The sequence below is a fragment of the Panthera uncia genome, chromosome X (assembly GCF_023721935.1).
Source record: "Panthera uncia isolate 11264 chromosome X, Puncia_PCG_1.0, whole genome shotgun sequence".
In the NCBI taxonomy this organism is placed as follows: domain Eukaryota; kingdom Metazoa; phylum Chordata; class Mammalia; order Carnivora; family Felidae; genus Panthera; species Panthera uncia.
This window is the reverse complement of record NC_064817.1, coordinates 108239551-108259181: the sequence shown is the minus strand read 5'-3', so window position 1 is coordinate 108259181 and position 19631 is coordinate 108239551. Positions and strand designations below refer to the sequence as shown.

Sequence of the window (19631 nt, the reverse complement as noted above, 5' to 3'; positions counted from 1 at the left end):
CTGTTAAAAATAAACATCAGCAAGGATTCTGATTCAGGGCTGTGCGATGGGCCATGGGCATCAGATATATTGGTTTTAAATAATTTTCACAAATGAATGGGATGCACACCCACATTTGAAAACGACGACTGGATATAAAAATTCCAACTCCTTAGGGTTGGCACACGAAGCCCTCCAGGACTGGGCCCTACCCTACTTCTTTAGGACTTGTTCTTGCCACTTGCCATCCCATGTCTTAAATTTCTTTTTTTTTTTTAATGTTTATTTATTTTTGACAGAGAGAGAGAGAGAGAGAGAGAGAGAGACAGAGCATGAGCAGGGGAGGGTCAGAGAGAGAGGGAGACACAGAATCCGAAGCAGGCTCCCGGCTCTGACCTGTCAGCATACAGCCCGACGCGGGGCTCGAACCCACAGACCGCGAGATCATGACCTGAGCCAAAGTCGGACGCTCAACCGACTGAGCCACCCAGGCACCCCACCCATGTCTTACATTTCAAACTCCGGCAGCCCAAAGTTACCTATAGATCTCCACATACCATGCCTTGCTCAGCCTGTCAGTTCCCCCTTCACCCTGTTAAGACTCAGTCTTCCCTCAAGACTCCACTCTATCACTTTCTCCAGCAAAACTTTTTCTGATCTCCTTTGCTCCCCCCACCACCTATGCCTGAGCTGGGAGGCCCTGTTCGGGGCTTTCACAAAAGCCTGGGCTTCACTCTACTAGGCTCCTTGCCACAATGCATGGAAATGATCTATTTGGAGGTCTTCTCTCTCCAGACTATAGCCGTGAGGCTAGGGGTTAAGCCTTGTTCAGTTTTATACCCCCAGTGCTTAGCATAGTGCTGAACACGTTGTAGGCAGACAACACTCGTTTGTTAAACTGAACCGTTTGAATGAACTGCATAGCAATGTAAGTTCCATGAGGGTAGAGATTTTTATCCCGTTATATAAAGTTTTGCTCACGGCTAAAGTCCCGGCCTCTAAGGACTGACGCACAGTAGGTATTCAATATATACTTCTTGAATGAATGGCAAGAATTTGGAGAGGGCATCACAGAGAAGATACTCTAAAGCAGGACTCAGGGGCATTGGAGGATGGGAGACAGCTATTTGAGACAGAGCAAAAAGTACCCATAAAGGCCTGGAACACTTAAACCCCGGCAGTGTTAAGGAACAGCGAGAACCATGGCAGAAGAATTGGGACATTAAGGATGTGTCATCAAAGAACGAAAGGAACATTGGGGAGCCTGGCTGGCTCAGTCAGAAGCACACACGACTCGATCTTGGGGTCGTGAGTTTGAGCCCCATGTTGGGAAGAGAGATTACTTAAAAATAAATAAATAAACTTTGAATATATTTTTCAAAAATTAAAAAAAAAGTACGAATTAAGGGAACACCAAAGACGGCATATAGGAGAAAAAGTAGGTGAGAGCCAAATAGGGAATGCCGAGTTAAGAAGTTTGGATTTGATCAGGCAGGCGCCTGGGAGCCAACGAAGGCACATAAGCCAGAGAATGAGACGACCAAACTTGTAGTTCATGATGATGACAATAATGATGATCATAATGCTAATAATGATGAGCATATCTGCTGTGTCCTAAATACTTACATGCTCAGCTCTGGGTTAAGTGCTTACATGTGCGATCAGATTGAGTTGAAGTCTCCAAGGTAAGTACTAGGATTTTCCCCACTCTGCGAGGAAAGAGAGGCTCAGACAGCCCGTTGACTTGCCTCACAACACCCAGCCAATAAGCAATACAGCTGGAGCTCAAAGCCAACCCTGTCCGATTGTTCCAGGTTAGGGAGATCAATACAGGTTGAGGTGACCATGAACTGCTTTGTGCAGAAAGACCTCGAAGAATAAGCACCAGGTGGACACAAAAAGCTTGGGGTGGAGGGAGTAGACATCAGTTCAGGTATGAGATGCCAGGGAATGTAAAATACACAATACGAGAACGCCAGAGAATGCAGATTCTGCTTCCCTTCGGGGAAAAGGAATGCTTCCCTTCCAAACTAGAGGAATACCGGCTACTAGGGGCCCAGAGCTGGAGGAGGCCAGCAACCACTTGCGCTGGGAAAAACAATAGGAGCCAGAAGTTTTCAATATCCTTGAGAATCGATGGGACTCTGTCCTGCTCATTTCTACAGCACTTAGCATTTAGAGCCATAAATGTAAGTTGAAATCAAAATGAGCTGGGACTGAAGAAGTAATGAAACTATTCCAGAGGAAAAACTAGAAGAATGTGCCTCTGTTTTTTTGTTTGTTTGTTTTTTGTGCCTCTATTTTTTTGAAAGAAGTGTCAAAAGGGCATGGGAAACACTTGAGATACTCTGTTTTCATCATGGATTCCCGAGGGCGATATTGTATTGTCTTACGTGCGCCGATCAGCTCTCCCGATTAAGAGCAATCTACCTGGCCAAACAGAGGACCACAGAGGAGAGTCCGTGGGCATTCTTCCGTTGTTGGTTTGGCCTCCGCCCAAGGAGAGTCTCTCTCTTGAAGAGGACATGCAGAGTTGTATTTAAGAGAATGAACTTTGGAGTCAGACCAACCTGGGTTTGACTGAATCATAGCTCCAACGCGTACTAGCTGAGTGACTTTGAACAAGTCACTTAATCTCTCTGGGTCTCAGTTTCCTCACCCATACAATGGGACTTACATGACCTAACACGTCGTGATAATTAGACAATTAGGTGAAAATTAAGTGAGATAAATATATGCAAACAGTTGGTACATAGTCAACTCAACAAAAAATAAATAGTCTCAGATCTGTGTTTCCGTATTCCCTATTAGCACATTGCCAAGCCCATAGAAGCTTAATAAATATTTGTTTGTCAGTTAACAATTAGCATTAATACGTCTTTATCCCTTTTTTTGATTTTTTGGCCTTTAGAGCCGAAAACTTTAATAAGGCGGAGACAACTTGGTGTCGTAAAATACAAAAGGCCCACTAGAGCTAACATTTGTGTGTTAAGGTAATTGGACTTTTCCTTCAGGATATTTCATCTTACACTGATAAACTATTACACAGTAGAAACTCTCAAAACATATTGAGCGTCGTGAGGCTCTTTTAATGAATAGAAATACATTCAAAGCACAGACACTTAGTGAGAAAGCCACCAGAAAGGCACTCTGCACCTGGCTGACACTTCTTCTGGGTCTCAAACGCTCCTTGTGCCACACTGGCTTCAACACCGCACAGTGATTGGTGGTTCGGAGTCTCAGATTCTAAACATAATCTTGATTCCTGAGACGATCAAAATTGTCTTTTGAAAATAGCATCAACTCCCAGGTAAAAGTGAGGTTCAGAAATAGTTCACTCTAGACCAGGGTTTCTTAACAGTGGCACTGTTGGGCATTTGGGGCCAGATAATTCTTTGTGGTAGAGGGCTGGTCTGCACATAGTAGGATGGTTAGCAGAATCCCTGGCCCCCACCCACTAGATGTCACTACCAACCTCCCAGTCATGACAATCAAAAATGTCTGCAAGGGCACCTGGGTGGCTCAGTCGGTGAAGCATCCGACTTCAGCTCGGGTCATGATCTCACAATCGGTGAGTTCAAGCCTCATGTCGGGCTCTGCACTGACAGCTCAGAGCCTGGAGCCTGCTTCAGATTCTGTGTCTCCCTCACTCTCTCACTGCCCCTCCCCCACTCACTCTGTCTCCTCTCTCTCTCTCTCTCTCTCAAAAATAAAAAAACATTTTTAAAAAACTAAAAAAAAAAAGTCTCCAGATATTGCTAAATGTTCCCTAGGGGCAAATTCACCCCTAGTTAAGAACCACTGCTCTCAATGGCTGAATAATAGATTGTGGCTAAATGAAAGCATTTTTCATTGCTTGCCTAAAATATACATCATCACATAAAATATTTCATTTACTACACAATATCCATGGAAGCCAGGCTTACATTAGGCTATACATTATAATACAACATAGCACTATAGACTTTTAGAGAAGGAATCCTAAGGTTAGATCTTAATTGGTTATTGTGATCTTCTGTCCTTCCTATCAATATAAAAATCTATTATTTCAATTCATTTTCTTAAGCCTTTAACTTATTTGGGGTGCCTGGCTGGCTCAGTCAGTAGACTGTGTGACTCTTGATCTCAGGGTCATGAGTTTGAGGCCCATGTTGGATGTAGAGATTACTTAAATAAATACATTTTTAAAAAATAAATAAAGGGGCACCTGGGTGGCTCAGTCGGTTGAGGGCCTAAGTTCGGCTCAGGTCATAATCTCACAGTTCATGAGTTCAAGACCTACATCGGGCTCACTGCTGTCAGCACGGAGACCACTTTGGATCCTCTGTCCCCCTCTCCCTGCCCCTCTCCTGCTTGCATTCTCTCAAAAATAAATAAAACACTTTAAAAATTAAAATAATAGGGGCGCCTGGGTGGCTCAGTCGGTTAAGCGTCCGACTTCAGCTCAGGTCATGATCTCGCGGTCCATGAGTTCGAGCCCCGTGTCGGGCTCTGGGCTGATGGCTCTCTTTCTCTCTCTGCCCCTCCCCCGTTCATGCTCTGTCTCTCTCTGTCTCAAAAATAAATAAACTTTAAAATAAATAAATAAATAAATAAATAAATAAATAAAAATTAAAATAATAGGGGCGCCTGGGTGGCTCAGTCGGTTAAGCGTCCGACTTCAGCTCAGGTCATGATCTCACGGTTTGTGAGTTTGAGCCCCGCATCAGCTCAGGGCCTGGAGCCTGCTTCCGATTCTGTGTCTCCCTCCCTCTGCCCCCCTCCCTTGCTCACACTGTCTCTTTCTCAAAAACAAATAAACATGTTTAAAAAATTAAAAAATAAATAACATAAAATAAATACATAAATAAATAAAAATAAAGGATTTGTAGCAACATGGAAATAGACTTAGTGTATAAAGAGTCTTCCCTAGAGTCACAATACTCAATATTAAAAGATGACAGCTGTGAAGTCCTAGCCTTCTGCTGTGATGACACAGATGAATCCAAATACCAAAGATAAATGTGGTGATCGCAAGGAATAGCTTCGGATGAATGCATAATTATTCTAAATAAGTGTGAAACTCCTCAGGATTTTTTACCATGAGTGGACACTGCTAATTTCCAAGTTGCCATTAAAAAAAAATCACTTTCAGGGGCGCCTGGGTGGCTCAGTCGGTTGAGCATCCGACTTCCGCTCGGGTCATGATCTCGCGGTTTGTGAGTTTGAGCCCCGCGTTGGGCTCTGTGCTGCCAGCTCGGAGCCTGGAGCCTGCTTCGGAGTGTGTCTCCCTCTCTCTCTGCCCCTCCCCCGCTCACGTTCTCTCTCTCTCTCTCTCTCTCTCTCTCTCTCTCTCTGTCAAAAATAAATAAACATTAGAAACAAATTTTTTTAATAAAAAAATCACTTTCAGAAGCATGTGTCTACAGCAAGAAAGAGTAATCAGCAATTAATAACCGTACTCTTGTGTACATCTATATTCTCAAGACTAATGATTTAATTGAGGATGCCTTCCTCAAAAGTGAAACAACATGAACATAGACAATAAGACCTGCTTCCTGCCGTGAACCTCAAGATACAATGATAATGAAAAAATAAAAGCAATTCAACAGGAAAAAACTATATGATGATGAAATGTAAGGAGATGCCATTTACAGGTCTGTGAGCAGACAGGGATTCTTAAAAAACAATTCTAGAAAATAGACGTCAAAAACACACTTCCTAATTTTACTAATGTTTTTTCTGATACGAACGATAACCAGAATTTACCTGGGAGGTTTCTCATCCCTATGATGTAATTTTTAAAAAAGATATGGAAACATCACGCCATAATTGTATCTCCTCTCTTTCACACTCTACACAAGTCAAGAAGAAACATGTGCTTTGCACAATGAAGGATACAAAATAGGCATAAGACATAGTCCCTGTTCTCAAGGAGATTCCAATTCCATGCTCAAACAGTCTGGAGGAGGCTTAGAAAATACACTGAGTAGGCAGAACAGGGGCCCAACCCCCAAGGTCAGTTTACCCTTGATAGACAAGGACATATGTCACTATTAAAGTTTTCTAATTAGAAGAATGACGGGCACCTGGGTGGCTCAGTCGGTTGAGTGTCCGGCTTCAGCTCAGGTCGTGATCTCACGGTTCATGAGTTCAAGCCCCTCATCAGGCTCTCTGCTGTCAGCACGGAGCCTGCTTCAGATCCTCTCTCTCTCTCTCTCTCTGCCCCTCCCCTGGTCGCTCTTTCTCTCTCTCTCTCAAAAATAAGCAAACATTTAATTAGAAGAATGATACAATCACATTAGTCCCTTGTTTAAACTCCCTGAACTTCCTATGGCTCCTCTAATAAGATCTAAATTCTTTAATATAGTTTCTAAGACCCTTGTAAGATCTGACCCCTCCTTACCTCTCTAACATCACTATTGTCTCCCAGAGCCCCCCTCCCTCTAATGCCATTCTAAGCTTCTCTGTGTTCTTTGAAGATGTCAAATTCCTTCCTATGTCAAGACTTCTGAACACACTGTCACCTCTGCTTGGAACAGTTGACCACCCACCTCTTCTTTAACATCATTTCTTCCATGAAGCTCATCCAACTAATAATTGCTTGTCTCCCTGCATTAGAATATAAGGTCCACAAAAACATGGGACCCCTATGTCTTCTTCACCCCTATGTCCCCAGCACCCGGCATAGTGTCTTGTGCAGTGTAAGCATTCTATAAATATGTGTTGACATATTAAAATTAATCTTGGACCGAATTGCATTAATATAATGAAAAAAACGACAGAAGTTCACCATCAGGTATTGTGCGGAGTGGGCTAGAAAGAAGAGACTTGGGTCCAGCCAACTGAATAGGAGGCTGTCGGAGCAATTCTGGCATCAGGGAACAAAGGCCTCGACCAAGACCAAAAGCAAGAGGTGGGCAGAATGAACAAAGATAAGAAACTTCCGAAGAAGCACGACTAGGGAAGTTTAATCGGCTATCAGGCACGAAAGGGCTATGTTAAGAATTCCTGACTCGGGAGCTGTCAGCATCGAGGAGGTAAACAAAGCCACAGGACCGAACGGGCTCCGCCAGGGAGGCGGTACAAAGAGGAGACTGAAATGCTGAAGACTGAAGCTTGGATAAAGGCTAGAGGTAGGTGACAGGATAGGGGAAGGGAAGCAAAAGAAAGCCCAGAGGGGCACAAGGAACATGACACAAATCACACTGAGAGACTTCCACAGAATAGGTGTTGGGGAGTGAGCTGCAGAAGCCAAGGAGGGTGAAGGCTAGAGAAAGGCCACTGGATCTGGCAAAGGATCACCGGGAACCTTCACGAGTCAGAATTCGGGGGGAGGGTGACAGACGACACCGCAAACGGTGGAGCCAACCAATGGGAGAAGATTTCTGCCCGCAGTGTGACCATTCGGGATTCCACCTACCTTCGGAAAGAAGCTGTTGTAATATGAGGCTTCCAAAAAAAAAGCAACCGGAGTCAAAGTGCTAGGTAATGAAGAAAACAGAAGCCTGAAATTACCGTGCTCAACACAGCCAACTCCATATCGCCCAAATATAAAAGCCAGTCAGTCCCTGGGGGAGAAATCCAAAACAGAAGACACGAGGGGTGTAGAATGTCCAGTGGCTGAGAGATGAGAGGAAGTCTGCACAGCCTTCTGTGTACCGAGGAGTTGAGACCGGCAGCTCACGGGTAATACGGTATCAAAAAGGAGACGCCACCGAGATGCCTTGGTTTCTCCGGTGACATTTACACCTGTCTCAGGACTTTGATTTCTTTTTTTTTTTTTTAAAGTTTATTTCTTTTTACAGAGAGAGAGAGAGTGCACACGCACACAGGAGAGAAGCAGAGAGAGAGAGAGAGAGAGAGTGCACACGCACACAGGAGAGAAGCAGAGAGAGAGAGAGAGAGAATCCCAAGCAGGCTCCAGGCTATCAGCACAGAGCCTGTCATGGGGCTCGATCCCATGAACTGTGAGATCACGACCTGAGCCGAAACCAAGAATTGGACACTTAACCAACTGAGCCACCCAGGCGCCCCTCTCGGCTTGGATTTCTGACAAGTTTCCACTGTGGATTTTTACACATTTGTTGAACCTGAGACTTAAAATCCGAGACAGTAACTTAAAATTTGTCAAAATGACCTGTGACTTGAGCTAAAACTAGAACTTAAAATGAAGAAAAAGTATGGGGTGCCCGGATGGCTCAGTCGGTTGACGAGCATCCGACCGGCTCAGGTCATGATCTCGCAGTTTGTGAGTTCCAGTCCCACGTCGGGCTTGCTGCTGTCAGCATGGAGCCTGCTTTGGCTCCTCTGTCCCCCTCTCCCTCTGCCCCTCCCCCGCTTGTGCTCGCTCTCGCTCTCTCTCTCTCTCTCTCAAAAATAAGTACAACATTTTTTTTTTAAGTGAAGCAGGTAGATGGGTGCCTGGCTGGCTCAGTCATAAGAGCATGTGACTCTTTTTTAATTTTTTTAACGTTTATTCACTTTTGAGAGAGAGAGACAGACAGAGCGCAAGTGGGGGAGGGACAGAGAGAGGGAAGCACAGAATCCGAAGCAGGCTCGGGGCTCCGAGCTGTCAGTATAGTGGACACACTGATGACTAGAACCCACAAACCACGAGATCATAACCTGAGACGAAGTCAGAAGCCCAACTGACTGAGCCACCCAGGCGCCCCAAGAGCTTGTGACGCTTGACCTCGGGGTTGTGAGTTCAAGCCCCACATTGGGTATCGAGGTTACTTAAAAATAACATCTAAAAAAAATAAAATATAAAATAATAAACTCTTTTTTTAAAAACGTGAGGCAGATAGAGATGGAACACTGCCTCACTTGTACTGAAAAGGCTTCCAAGCTCTCTGACCTCATAATTTCCTTAACCGGATCATTTTATAAACCACTCCCTTTTGTCACGTACTTCAACAAGCCTTCACCTACAGAAAGGCTGCTGTCACATCTTGAACCCAAATAACAACCCCAAATGAGTAATCCTGGGGAGTATACATCTTGTCCCTCACATCTAATTGCTTATATGGCCACACATTTGCTTCATCTACTTTTGCTAATTTAAAATTTATTCAAGTCAGTTCATTTTTATGCTTGGAGGCTATTCAAAGGTGATTACACATAACCCTTTATGTGCTTTGGAACACATCCCTACTGTTTAGAAACATTCACAAGGGACAGTCTTGAAGCTAAGTACATCAGGTCCCTCCGGTTCCCCAGGCTTTACAATCTTTTATCCCCAAAGCATAAAAATGAACATGATGACTTTGTTCCCTATTCCTTCCATTAGTCGTTAATTGATGCTTATCACATTATTATCTCCAAGTCTCTTCAGAGAGTGTGAAACGCATGAAGTCATTCTGTGGTTACCTGTGAAAAGGAAGAAAATCAGGACCATGACCATCGTGTACCCAAAATACAAAATGGCGCTTGCCGTGCCTGTGATTTGAAGTTTGGCGAAGAAGTAATGAACTGTATATATCAAAAGGTAAACAGCTGTAAAACTGCTAGTGAAAAAGGCTCTCCACCACCAGTGATAATCCTGCAAAAAGAAGTAGAAAAAAATCACTTTAGGTGACACCTAACTCTAAACGGGTTAGCAATTATTGTGATAACAAACCACATGAAACAGGCTCCATTAGATTATGGATTAGAAGAAATCCAAGGGGAACTTTTATAAGAAACCGTCGGACTAATGTACGTTCTGCTTGGGGTGCCTTAACATTGATAAACTCCCTGTTTCCAGGGGGACCACGTGTGCCCTCGGGGACCGTACTTGTAATGCACGCATCCTTTCTGTCATGACACTGCCTCAGCCTTGGAAGGCTTTCGGGTCAGCTTCAATTTACTGGCAGGAGCTGGGCCTGAATTGATGTTTCGGGCCAGGTAGACAAAGGTTAGTACAGAAACTGCATATAGAGCTTTATGGTGAATGGGATTTGTCTCACCCAGCTGAATTCAGGACCCATGGGGGCATGACAGAGGTCAATACACAGGTTTGCCTCACCCTTCCCCACGGCTCCAACTGATGCTCATTTTACTGTAAAGGCACTGTGGTCAAGGGCCAAGGGAACCTACAGTGCAGAAAAGAGTTAACATAGCAGGTCTGAAGTTGCTATCTTTAGAAGGGCCTGCTTGCAAGGCTGGCCCTTGGCTTATATCTGAGAATTCGGCATTTAATCATCCCCTGACTGATAAGACGTGTTGGCCATACCTAGGCCGTACGAACAGTGTGATTTATGGTGAACACATGCTTTCCTTTTGGGGGTCTGGGATTGTTGTAATTGCTAGGCAGAGGGTGCCTATGTGACCAGCTCCCAGTAAAAACCTTGGATGTGAAGTCTCTAATGGGCTTCCCTGGGCAGAAACATTGCACATATATGACTATATTTTTTATCGCTGAAAAAGGGAACGTAATTGGTGTGTCCCCTCATGGAAAAGAAAAAGCACAGGAAGACCAGACGTGGATTTCTCCAGGTTCCACCTGTGTCTTTTCCCCTTGCTGATCCTGTTGTGTGTCCTCTGGCTATATTAAGCCCTAGCCAGGCGTGCATCTGTATGCTGAGTCCCACGAGTCTTTCCAGTGAACCACCAGACACGTGGGTGGTCTTGGGGGCCTTCAAAGCACTTCTAAGAAACAGAAATATACACATCATCTGCCTGTGAGTATATACTTCATTCACGATTGTCGCGGGTTTTCTGTGACAAAAAATACACCGTAGAACTGAGAAGCTGAGTATAATATATACAAAATTCCAATTTTTTCACCCTTATACTTGTAGCTCAAGAAGAAAATGCTCTAAGAACATCATGTATATGATCCTCGTTCCCAAAACTCTCTATTGTTACGTTTAGAGAGTCACATTTAACTACCAAAACAAGAGGGATTTCGGGGATTTAAGAAAATAATGTTCACTACCACCTCAGTTACCCAGAAGGACATCAGAAACAAAGTGGGGGTACAGTGGGGTAAACAAAACTACTTCTGCCCATGGTAACCAAAAGTAAGAGAAAAGGCCTTTAGCAGCAATCTCAAACCCATAAAATGCAATCCTGGCCCAAGCTGTGAAAACTTTAATTGTCAAAAAAAAAAAAAAACCAACAAAACACCAATTGAGCCAGATCTTTTGTATGTCTAAATATCAAATCAGTTCCCTGCTCTTTTCTATGTTAACTGAATATTATGCAGCAATTATAGTAACTAGCCGGAGAGAAATTGCTTTCTGTTTAGATTTTCCACCAAAGTAGCATTAACTTTCCATCAAAGCTGCATCAAAATCAACATGTGTCATCAGGAAAACACAATATGAAGCTGATCCCAAGTTGTAGAAACCAGGCAGTTAACATGTGCTTCAATTCCTTTCTCAACACAGGCTTCCACTTCCAATAGTGTGAGTTTGGGAAGGAGAAGATGCATTCGTTTCTTAGGTCTTTACCTCAGCACACAAGTAGAAATAACACAGCAGAACCGCAGCTTCTGAGCAGGTAATCAGGAGAATTATAAAGACCAAGAAAAGGAAGCCAAACATGAAGTACATTTGATGAGACCTGAAAATAAAAATGATAGCCTTAAAATTAACTTCACAATACACAGAAAGACCATTCCAAATGAATACAAGAGACGGTCACGTTTGTCTAACCTGAGAGATTCACTCCAGACCTTCATCGATCCATCCAACATCCAGAAACCATTCCCTGACCGACCAATGTGGCTTCAGAGTTTGGCCTGATCTCCTCCAGTACGAATCCGTGTTCCTACTTACCCCTATTTCTCTGCTCGTGCAATTCAGTTTTCACTAAAGAACCATCAGTATCTCTACCATTTTCTTCATGCACATTTTATGGTTGTTTTGTTTTTTGAGAGAGAGAGAGAAAGCAAGCGGTGGAGAGGGGCAGAGGGAGAGAGAGACAGAATCATAAGCAGGCTTAGCCTGACGCAGGGCTCGATCGCACGACCCTGCGATCATGACCTGATCCAAAATCAAGAGTCGGACGCTTAACTGACTGAGCCACGCAGGCGCCCCTCTTCACGCACACTTTAAGCCATGCTTTCTTTTTAGCAATGGAAGGTTATAAATGCCATAAATATCAGCAAATACATTATACAACCAAAAAAACCCCACAGAGTCAGGGGCACCTGGGTAGCTCAGTCGGTTGGGCATCTGACTTCGGCTCAGGAAATGATCTTGCAGTCCACGGGTCCGAGCCCCGCGTAGGGCTCCGTGCTGACAGCTCAGAGCCTGGAGCCTGCTTCATATTCTGTGTCTCCTTCTCTCTCTGCCCTTCCCCTGCTCGCTTGCTCTCTGCCTGCCTCTCTCTCTCTCTCTCTCTCTCTTGGAAATAAATAAGCGTTAAAAATTTTTTTAAATCTCGTGTAGAGTATATACCTGGTTGCAAGGACGAAGAATGGGGGTTGGGGAGCATCATGTATATAGATAATAAGTATATACAATGTTGTACACAGCAAGCACCCTCTTTTTCATTGAAACAAAAGTTAACTCGTCCAAAGAAGCTTTTAGTTTTCACTTTAAAATTATCCCATCAAAAACATCTGGAAAATACAGTTACATAATCTATTTTGCAGCATGTTAAATATTTCGTTGCTGACAAGGTAACAGATTTTACTGCTTATCTTTTAAACCAATTTGCCACAATGCCGTTTAAAAAGTGAGCAATTCATGCGCATGATTAAACCTCACTTTTGAGGACTTGAAAGCTTTGTCTGAAAGATTGCTTTGGGATGAAAGTGTTAGAAATACACACAGCTGGCTACTCCATTTGATTTTATGGGGCCCGTGCCCCATCTCCAAAACTCCCTCTGCAGCGACACCCCACTTGCCCAGCTCCTGAAACCAGAATGCAGTCAAGAATCAGGAATTAAGGAAAAAGGGACCGGGAGAAACTGAAATAGCTGTCATGGACCTGGAGCTTTGCAAGTAAAAACTGGCGCACTTTGGAAAGCCTGGGTTCTCACCTTACGTGCGTTTCTGTCTTGGTTACCAGAATTCTTTAAAAAACATTTTTTTTAATATGTATTTATTTTTGAGAGAGACAGAGACAGAGCATGAGCAGGAGAGGGCAGAGAGAAAGGGAGAGACAGAATCCAAAGCAGGCTCCAGGCTCTGAGCTGTCAGCACAGAGCCCGTCGTGGGGCTCAAACCCACGGACCGTGAGATCATGACCTGAACCGAAGTCGGTCACTGAACAGACTGAGCCACCCAGGCGCCCCTTGGTTATCAGAATTCTTTTTTTAGAGATTTTTTTTTAATGTTTATTTATTTTTGAGAGAGAGAGAGAGAGACAGAGCGTGAGAGGGGCAGAGAGAGAGGGAGACAGAATCCGAACCAGGCTCCAGGCTCTGAGCTGTCAGCACAGAGCCCGACACGGGGCTCAAACTCGCAAACTGTGAGATCATGACCTGAGCCGAAGCCGGACGCTTAACCGACTGAGCCACCCAGGAGCCCCGGCTATCAGAATTCTTAAACCCCAACAGATTCAAAGCAGCAGATAAAACGAGGAAAGCTGTGAGGAAAGAGCAGGCATCCTGACACCAGAACTAACAGTTGACAGAAAGGAGGGCCGAAAAACATGACTTACGGCTCAAAGTAAGTCTTTGAAGCTGTAAGTCTTCAAAGTATTTTTAGCAGAGGAACTCTGAACTCTTGCATGGAAGGTTGGTATGGAAAAGAGATACACATCACGGCTGCCTCTTCCGGTCTTTAGGTGCCTCCTTCCAAGGGACAGCACCCCCCCCCCGCCCCACCCCCTGCGAAGGCCCGGAGAAGTATGGTGTGAGCCAACTTTGTAAGTCATCTGGAAAGGCTTAAAAAGAGGTTACTGCTTTTAAAAAAGGAAACCTGCGTAGAAATTTCCATCAAAAACTGTCTTTAAAAACTTGTGAATTAAGTCTCAGTTCCCTAGGAAGTCCCCCCCGCCCCAGGGGTCAGAGGGCTATTTCCTGGATAAAACCAGAGGCAAATGAAGTTTTGCCATACCCAGACTCTAACCTCCTTGAAATAAAGGAAACTTCGTTTATCAACAATTAAGATGTTTTGAGTTGTGACGATGCCGTACTCACCAAATACTGTTCAGAATGAGAAAGAGTTGAATGAAAACACAGCCAAAAGGTAAAATGCCACCGATCATGATGCCAAACGGTGGTTTCGTAAAAAAACTCTGCCGAGGAATGTGACGGGGAATCTGGTTCGTGCAAACTGGAAACCTAAACTGCTCGAAGAGAAATCAAGTGAAAATCAGAATGACATGAAATTGAAGTGAATTTATAGACATATAATCACAAGACACAATCCTGAATCGGAACTGGACACAGAACACTTCCCAGAGCAGTCATGTGGGCAGAGGCTAGACCAACACTGTGCTATAGAAAGATAATGCAAGCCACATAGGCAGTTTTAAATTTTTTAGAAGCCGCATTTTAAAGAGTAAAAAGAAACAGGTGGAATTAATTTGTGAATCCATTTCATCGGATCTAACAAATGTTCTCAGTTGCCTGTGTCATTGCTATAAGAAGGACTCAGTAGGGGCACCTGGGAGGCTCAGTCTCTCCAACGCTCTCTCTCTCTCTCTCTCTCAAAAATAAATACACATCAAAAAAAACTGTTTAAAAAAAGAAGTAGTCAATAGATGTTTTCTATTTGGCTGCTGTTGTTCTGTCTGCAATCCACTGTGTATTTTCCACTTCCTCACAGCACATACCAGTTTGGAAGTAGCCACATTTCAGGCCCTCAAAAATCACATGTGGCCAGTGGCCACCACACTAGAAAGCACACAGCTAGGCAATAAGGATGTTTATCGTTTCCTGTCAGTTTCAAGGGAGAGACTGGACAAGATTTAGTGGTGCCTATTCCAATATGAAGTAATACATGTCAAAAAGTCGTCTCAGAATTTGTCTCACGCATTTCCCTCAAAATCTGTCGGTAGTTTTCAGACATTTTTTCTTTTTTTCTGCTCTGTGTGGACCTCCAGCTTCCGTTTTGTGTTGTCTGATTTCTCCCTTTGCACACAGTGTGCAAACTCACACTATGTCTTTATACATTCCTTTTGCAGAGTAGTCTTTTCAGTGTCCTGCTCCTTTACCCTATATGTAGAATAAGCTAACTTCAAATCTATAAACTCAACAGTTCCATTTTTCAGACTGTACCTTAGCTTTCCTCCCCTGCTGTATACTTTTCTGACTCGGTTAAAGTCAGCCTTCCTACTACTATATATCCTTTTAATTTTCTCCAACAGAGACAGAAATTTAAACAATCTATAAAGTGGGGAGTACTTTAAATAATGTCTTTTAAAGGGTTACTGGGTTCCATTTTTGTTAATTTTTAAATCTTTTATTCTGGAATGATTATCCCAGGATGCCTGGCTGGCTCAGTCAGAAGAATGTGTGACTCTCGATCCTGGGGTTGTGAGTACGAGCCCCATGCTGGGTATATAGATTACTTAAAAATAAAATATTTTTAAAAAGGAGTATTCTAGGAGCGCTGAGGCGGCTCAGTCAGTTAGGCGTCCAACTTCGGCTAAGGTCATGATCTCACGGTCTGTGGTTCAAGCCCTGTGTCAGGCTCTGTGCTGACAGCTCAGAGCCTGGAGCCTGCTTCGGATTCTGTGTCTCCCTCTCTCTCTGCCCCTCCCCTGCTCATGCTCTCTCTCTCTCTCAAAAATAAATAAACATTTAAATAAATGATGAAATAAATAAATAGGATTATTCTTCGTAGTTTTCTCCAATGGTGCATTTCACATTCCATGTATAGTAAAATTACACGTTGAGGTATTATTTCAGACATCAGTCAATGGTCAAAAGCAGTATTTTAGAAATTTACCTTTTTCTTGGCTCCAAAGTACGCACCCACAAATGTTAGGGGTACTGAAATTCCACACCACATTGCAAGAATCCCTATCAGAGTACCAAAGGAGATGGCAGCCGATGAACCTTCCACCCAAAGAATCACGTTCATAAAAAAGAGGTCGGCAAAGACGACACTGGGGAGAAAAAGAGTCATCAGGAAGCAATATGCTTTCGTGAAAATGTTAAACTCATACTTGAGGTGACTATCAGAACGTTCTTTTGGTGAGAAGGATATAATAAATTATAAGGCTATGCCCTAAAAGAATAGTAAATCTCACTGTGGGAAACCAGTCATTGAGCTGGGACTTAAACCCAATACCATATAATAAGATAGCAGTTCATTATAGGACATCATTTCCACATCCTACTCATCTTTGCACCCCCAGAGTCCAGCAGAAAATAAATGAGATGGGGAGTAATATGCCACGGAAAAACTCAATATGCAATAGAGCGAACACAATAAAGACAATGCATAGACTAGGGGCGCCTGGGTGGCTCAGTCGGTTAAGCGTCCGACTCTTGGTTTTGACTCAGGTCATGATCTCATCTCGCGGTTCGTGGGATGGAGTCTGGCATCAGGCTCTGTGCTGACGGTGCGGAGCCTGCTTGGGATTCTCTCTGCCCCTCACCCATTTGCATGCTCTCTCTCAAAATAAATAAATAAATAAATAAACTTTAAAAAAAAAAGAAAATGCATAATAAAAACAGATTTCTTTTAATATTGTGAAGTTTTTATTTGAGAGAGAGACAAAGACCCTGGGGGGGGGGGGCGTGCAGAGAGAAAGAGAGGGAGAGAGAGAATCCCAAGCAGGCTCCAAGCTGCCTGTGCAGAGCCCGATGTAGGACTTGAGCTCACGAAACCCGCTAGATCACGACCTGAGCAGAAATCAAGGGTCGAGCATTTAACCAACCGAGCCACTCAGGCGCCCCTAAAGACAGATTTTAGAATCCTAGACTGAAATAGGCTACAAGCCTCAAGTCCAATAAATGTTCACTCAATCGCTCAAAATCAACAGGTCAGCTGCTGAATCTACTGGATAAATCACCAGGCAAGCCCAGTTGTCGTGCCCCTATTTGTTCCAGACAAGTTGGCTCAGTGCTACAGGTGAGTATGGGCAACCATATGGATGTGAGTGTTTCTGAAAGCCTAAAACATGAGGTTGAAAAGGTGGGCGGAGGCTAGATTGTGGAAGGCTTTGAATGGCAGGGTAAGGAATGCAGACGTCCAGAAGCGGCCGGAGGGTTTTTACGCTCAAAGCTGTGAGGTACATAATACAGTCTTCCCGGCAGATGAGTCCACAGCATGGCAAAGGACAGACCTAAAGGAAGAGAAACTAGAGACCAGGAGACTAGATAAAAAGTGGTAAGAAACGGTATAATGTGGTGATGGTCAAAACCTAAGTGATGGATATGAAACACATGAAGAATTAAGAGGTTTGGTCAAAGATGGTACATGGAGGGGCGCCTGGGTGGCTCAGTCGGTTAAGCGGCCGACTTCGGCTCAGGTCACGATCTCGCGGTTCATGAGTTCGAGCCCCATGCTTGGCTCTGTGCTGACAGCTCAGAGCCTGGAGCCTGTTTCAGATTCTGTGTCTCCCTCTCTCTGACCCTCCCCTGTTCATGCTCTGTCTCTCCCTGTCTCAAAAATAAATAAAACGTTAAAAAAATTAAAAAAAAAAAAAGATGGTACATGGAAATCACACCTTTGGCTCTGCTCCCTCCTCAAAACTCTGATAAAATTATGGTAAAAGAACTTTAAAAGGGTATGAATACACAAAGGTGGGGGACACAGGAGAGAAGCAACCAATTTTGTAAACCAGACAGCAGAAGGACAAGTAGTAACTGAGTTAGTAGAACAGGGAGACCTGGGATCCCAAGTCGTCCGTAGGGAAAGCTGAGAGGCAACTCCGCTGACACCAAGGAGCTCCAACAAAGGCTCAGGGATTTGTAGCACCAGGTTCCTCTGGAAGTGGGAGGGAAGGAGTGGCTAAAACCAGGACTGGTTGGAAGTCAGCCTAAGACACTGACACGGCTGCCGGCTCCCTCCCAACTCTGCAGAGCCAAGGAACTTCCCTTCCTGACCCCAGCAGAAGACTGGAGGTCTAGTCTCTCAGAGAAGGTCCCTGAAGCTCAGAAGAAAACTTCAAAAAGGAAAATCTGTGACTGACATCCTCGGAGAGATTAGAGGAGGCACTGCAACCATGAAGCAAGAGGAATTAGAAATATGACAAGGAGAATTAAAACCTCAGTAAAAGGGTTGGGATATAAAGCTAATGATATGTCTTAGAAAGCAGCGTTAGGGGTGCCTGGGTAGCTCAGTTGGTTAAGCGTCCGACTCTTGGTAACGGCTCAGGTCATGATCTCAAAGCTTGTGCGTTGAGTCCCACGTCAGAAGGAGGATAAGGGGGGGGGGGGGGAAGAGAAGAAGAAATGAAGACCCCCTATGTGCCCATTGAAGGATGAGTGGATAAAGAAGGTGCGGTGCACATACATATACATTAGCATATCATTCGGCCTAAAAAGTGAGGAAATCCTACCATTTGCCACAACATGGATGGACCTTGAAGGCATTATGCTGACTGAAATAAGTCAGAGAAAGACAAACACCATATGATCTTCCTTACACGTGGAATCTAAAACGCAAACAAAAGCAAACCAAACTCCTGGAAGAAGAAAATCACACTTGTGGTTTCTGGGGCCAGGGTGGAGGCACGGATTGGAGGAAGGTGGTCAAAACTTCCAGTTAGAAGATAAGTATGTCCTGGGGACGTTATGTACAACGTGATGACTACAGCTAACATGGCCGTGTGACAGGGAGGCTAAGAGAGTAAATCCTCAAGAGTTCTCATCATCACAAGGAGAGATTTGTTTTCCTTTTTTTCCCTTTCTTTTCTTTTTATTGTATCTACGTGAGAAGACGGACGTGAGATGAACCCTTTGTGGGACTCATTTCACAATATATGTAAATTGAACTGCGATGTATGTCGATTGTTTCTCAACAAAACTGGAGGAAAAAGAAAAAAATTGAACAGAAGAAAAAAACGAAAGAAAGGAAAATTAGATAGACAACCCAGGCACGTGCAAAATAGGAGTTACTCGAATAGACAGAGTTCTGTTTTAATTTTTTTTAATGTTTATTCTCGAGAGAGAGAGAGAGAGAGACAGAGACAGAGACAGAGTGTGAGTGGGGGAGGGTCAGAGAGAGAGGGAGACACAGAATCGGAAACAGGCTCCAGGCTGTCAGCACAGAGCCTGATGCGGGGCTTGAACTCACATACCGTGAGGTCACGATCCGAGCCGAAGTCGGCCGCTTAACTGACTGAGCCACCCAGGCGCCCCTAGACAGAGTTCTTAATGTCTTTTAGGGATATTAAATAATTCCTCAAGGTCAGACAGCTGATAAGAGGCAGAGCTAGGATTCGAATTCACGTGTGTGTGTGATTGTTTAAGGGCAAGCTGTTTCCATCCCACTATGCTATACTAAAGCCTCTATGGTGGGGACCTCCCCCCACCACCAGTCGGGTGTATCTCCTCTTCCCCCAGACATTTAGTCAAAGACCAGAGAGAGGGAACATGGTAACATCCACATTATGAGGCACCAGGTAAGGCTTTGAGGTCTCCCGTCGAGGGAATCTCTGGTTTAGTCCTGTAGTTGGAAGTTCTCTCAAGGTCCATTCCAATTCTAGGATTTAATGCTGCCTTCCAATTTCTGATTCGGGATCATTTTTTTTTTTTTTGGTGTTCCTCATCTCTCATGATAAACACACTTCAGCCATTTTTGTTTCTCTTTTTTATTTTTTTTGCCCAACCT

The 19631-nt window shown here is 44.0% G+C and overlaps 1 protein-coding gene across 3 annotated transcripts in view; it reads right to left on the bottom strand.

Moving 5' to 3' along the window:
- LOC125932012 (transmembrane 9 superfamily member 2-like) overlaps positions 1-19631 on the bottom strand; it is a 90854-nt gene that overhangs the window by 7870 nt on the left and 63353 nt on the right. For all 3 annotated transcript variants that reach the window (XM_049644364.1, XM_049644366.1, XM_049644365.1), the window contains 4 exons: positions 15795-15954; positions 14039-14187; positions 11397-11508; positions 9331-9502 (listed from right to left, as the gene is read on the bottom strand). In XM_049644364.1, the coding sequence (XP_049500321.1) occupies positions 9331-9502; positions 11397-11508; positions 14039-14187; positions 15795-15954 (593 nt within the window). The remainder of the gene's footprint in view (positions 1-9330; positions 9503-11396; positions 11509-14038; positions 14188-15794; positions 15955-19631) is intronic.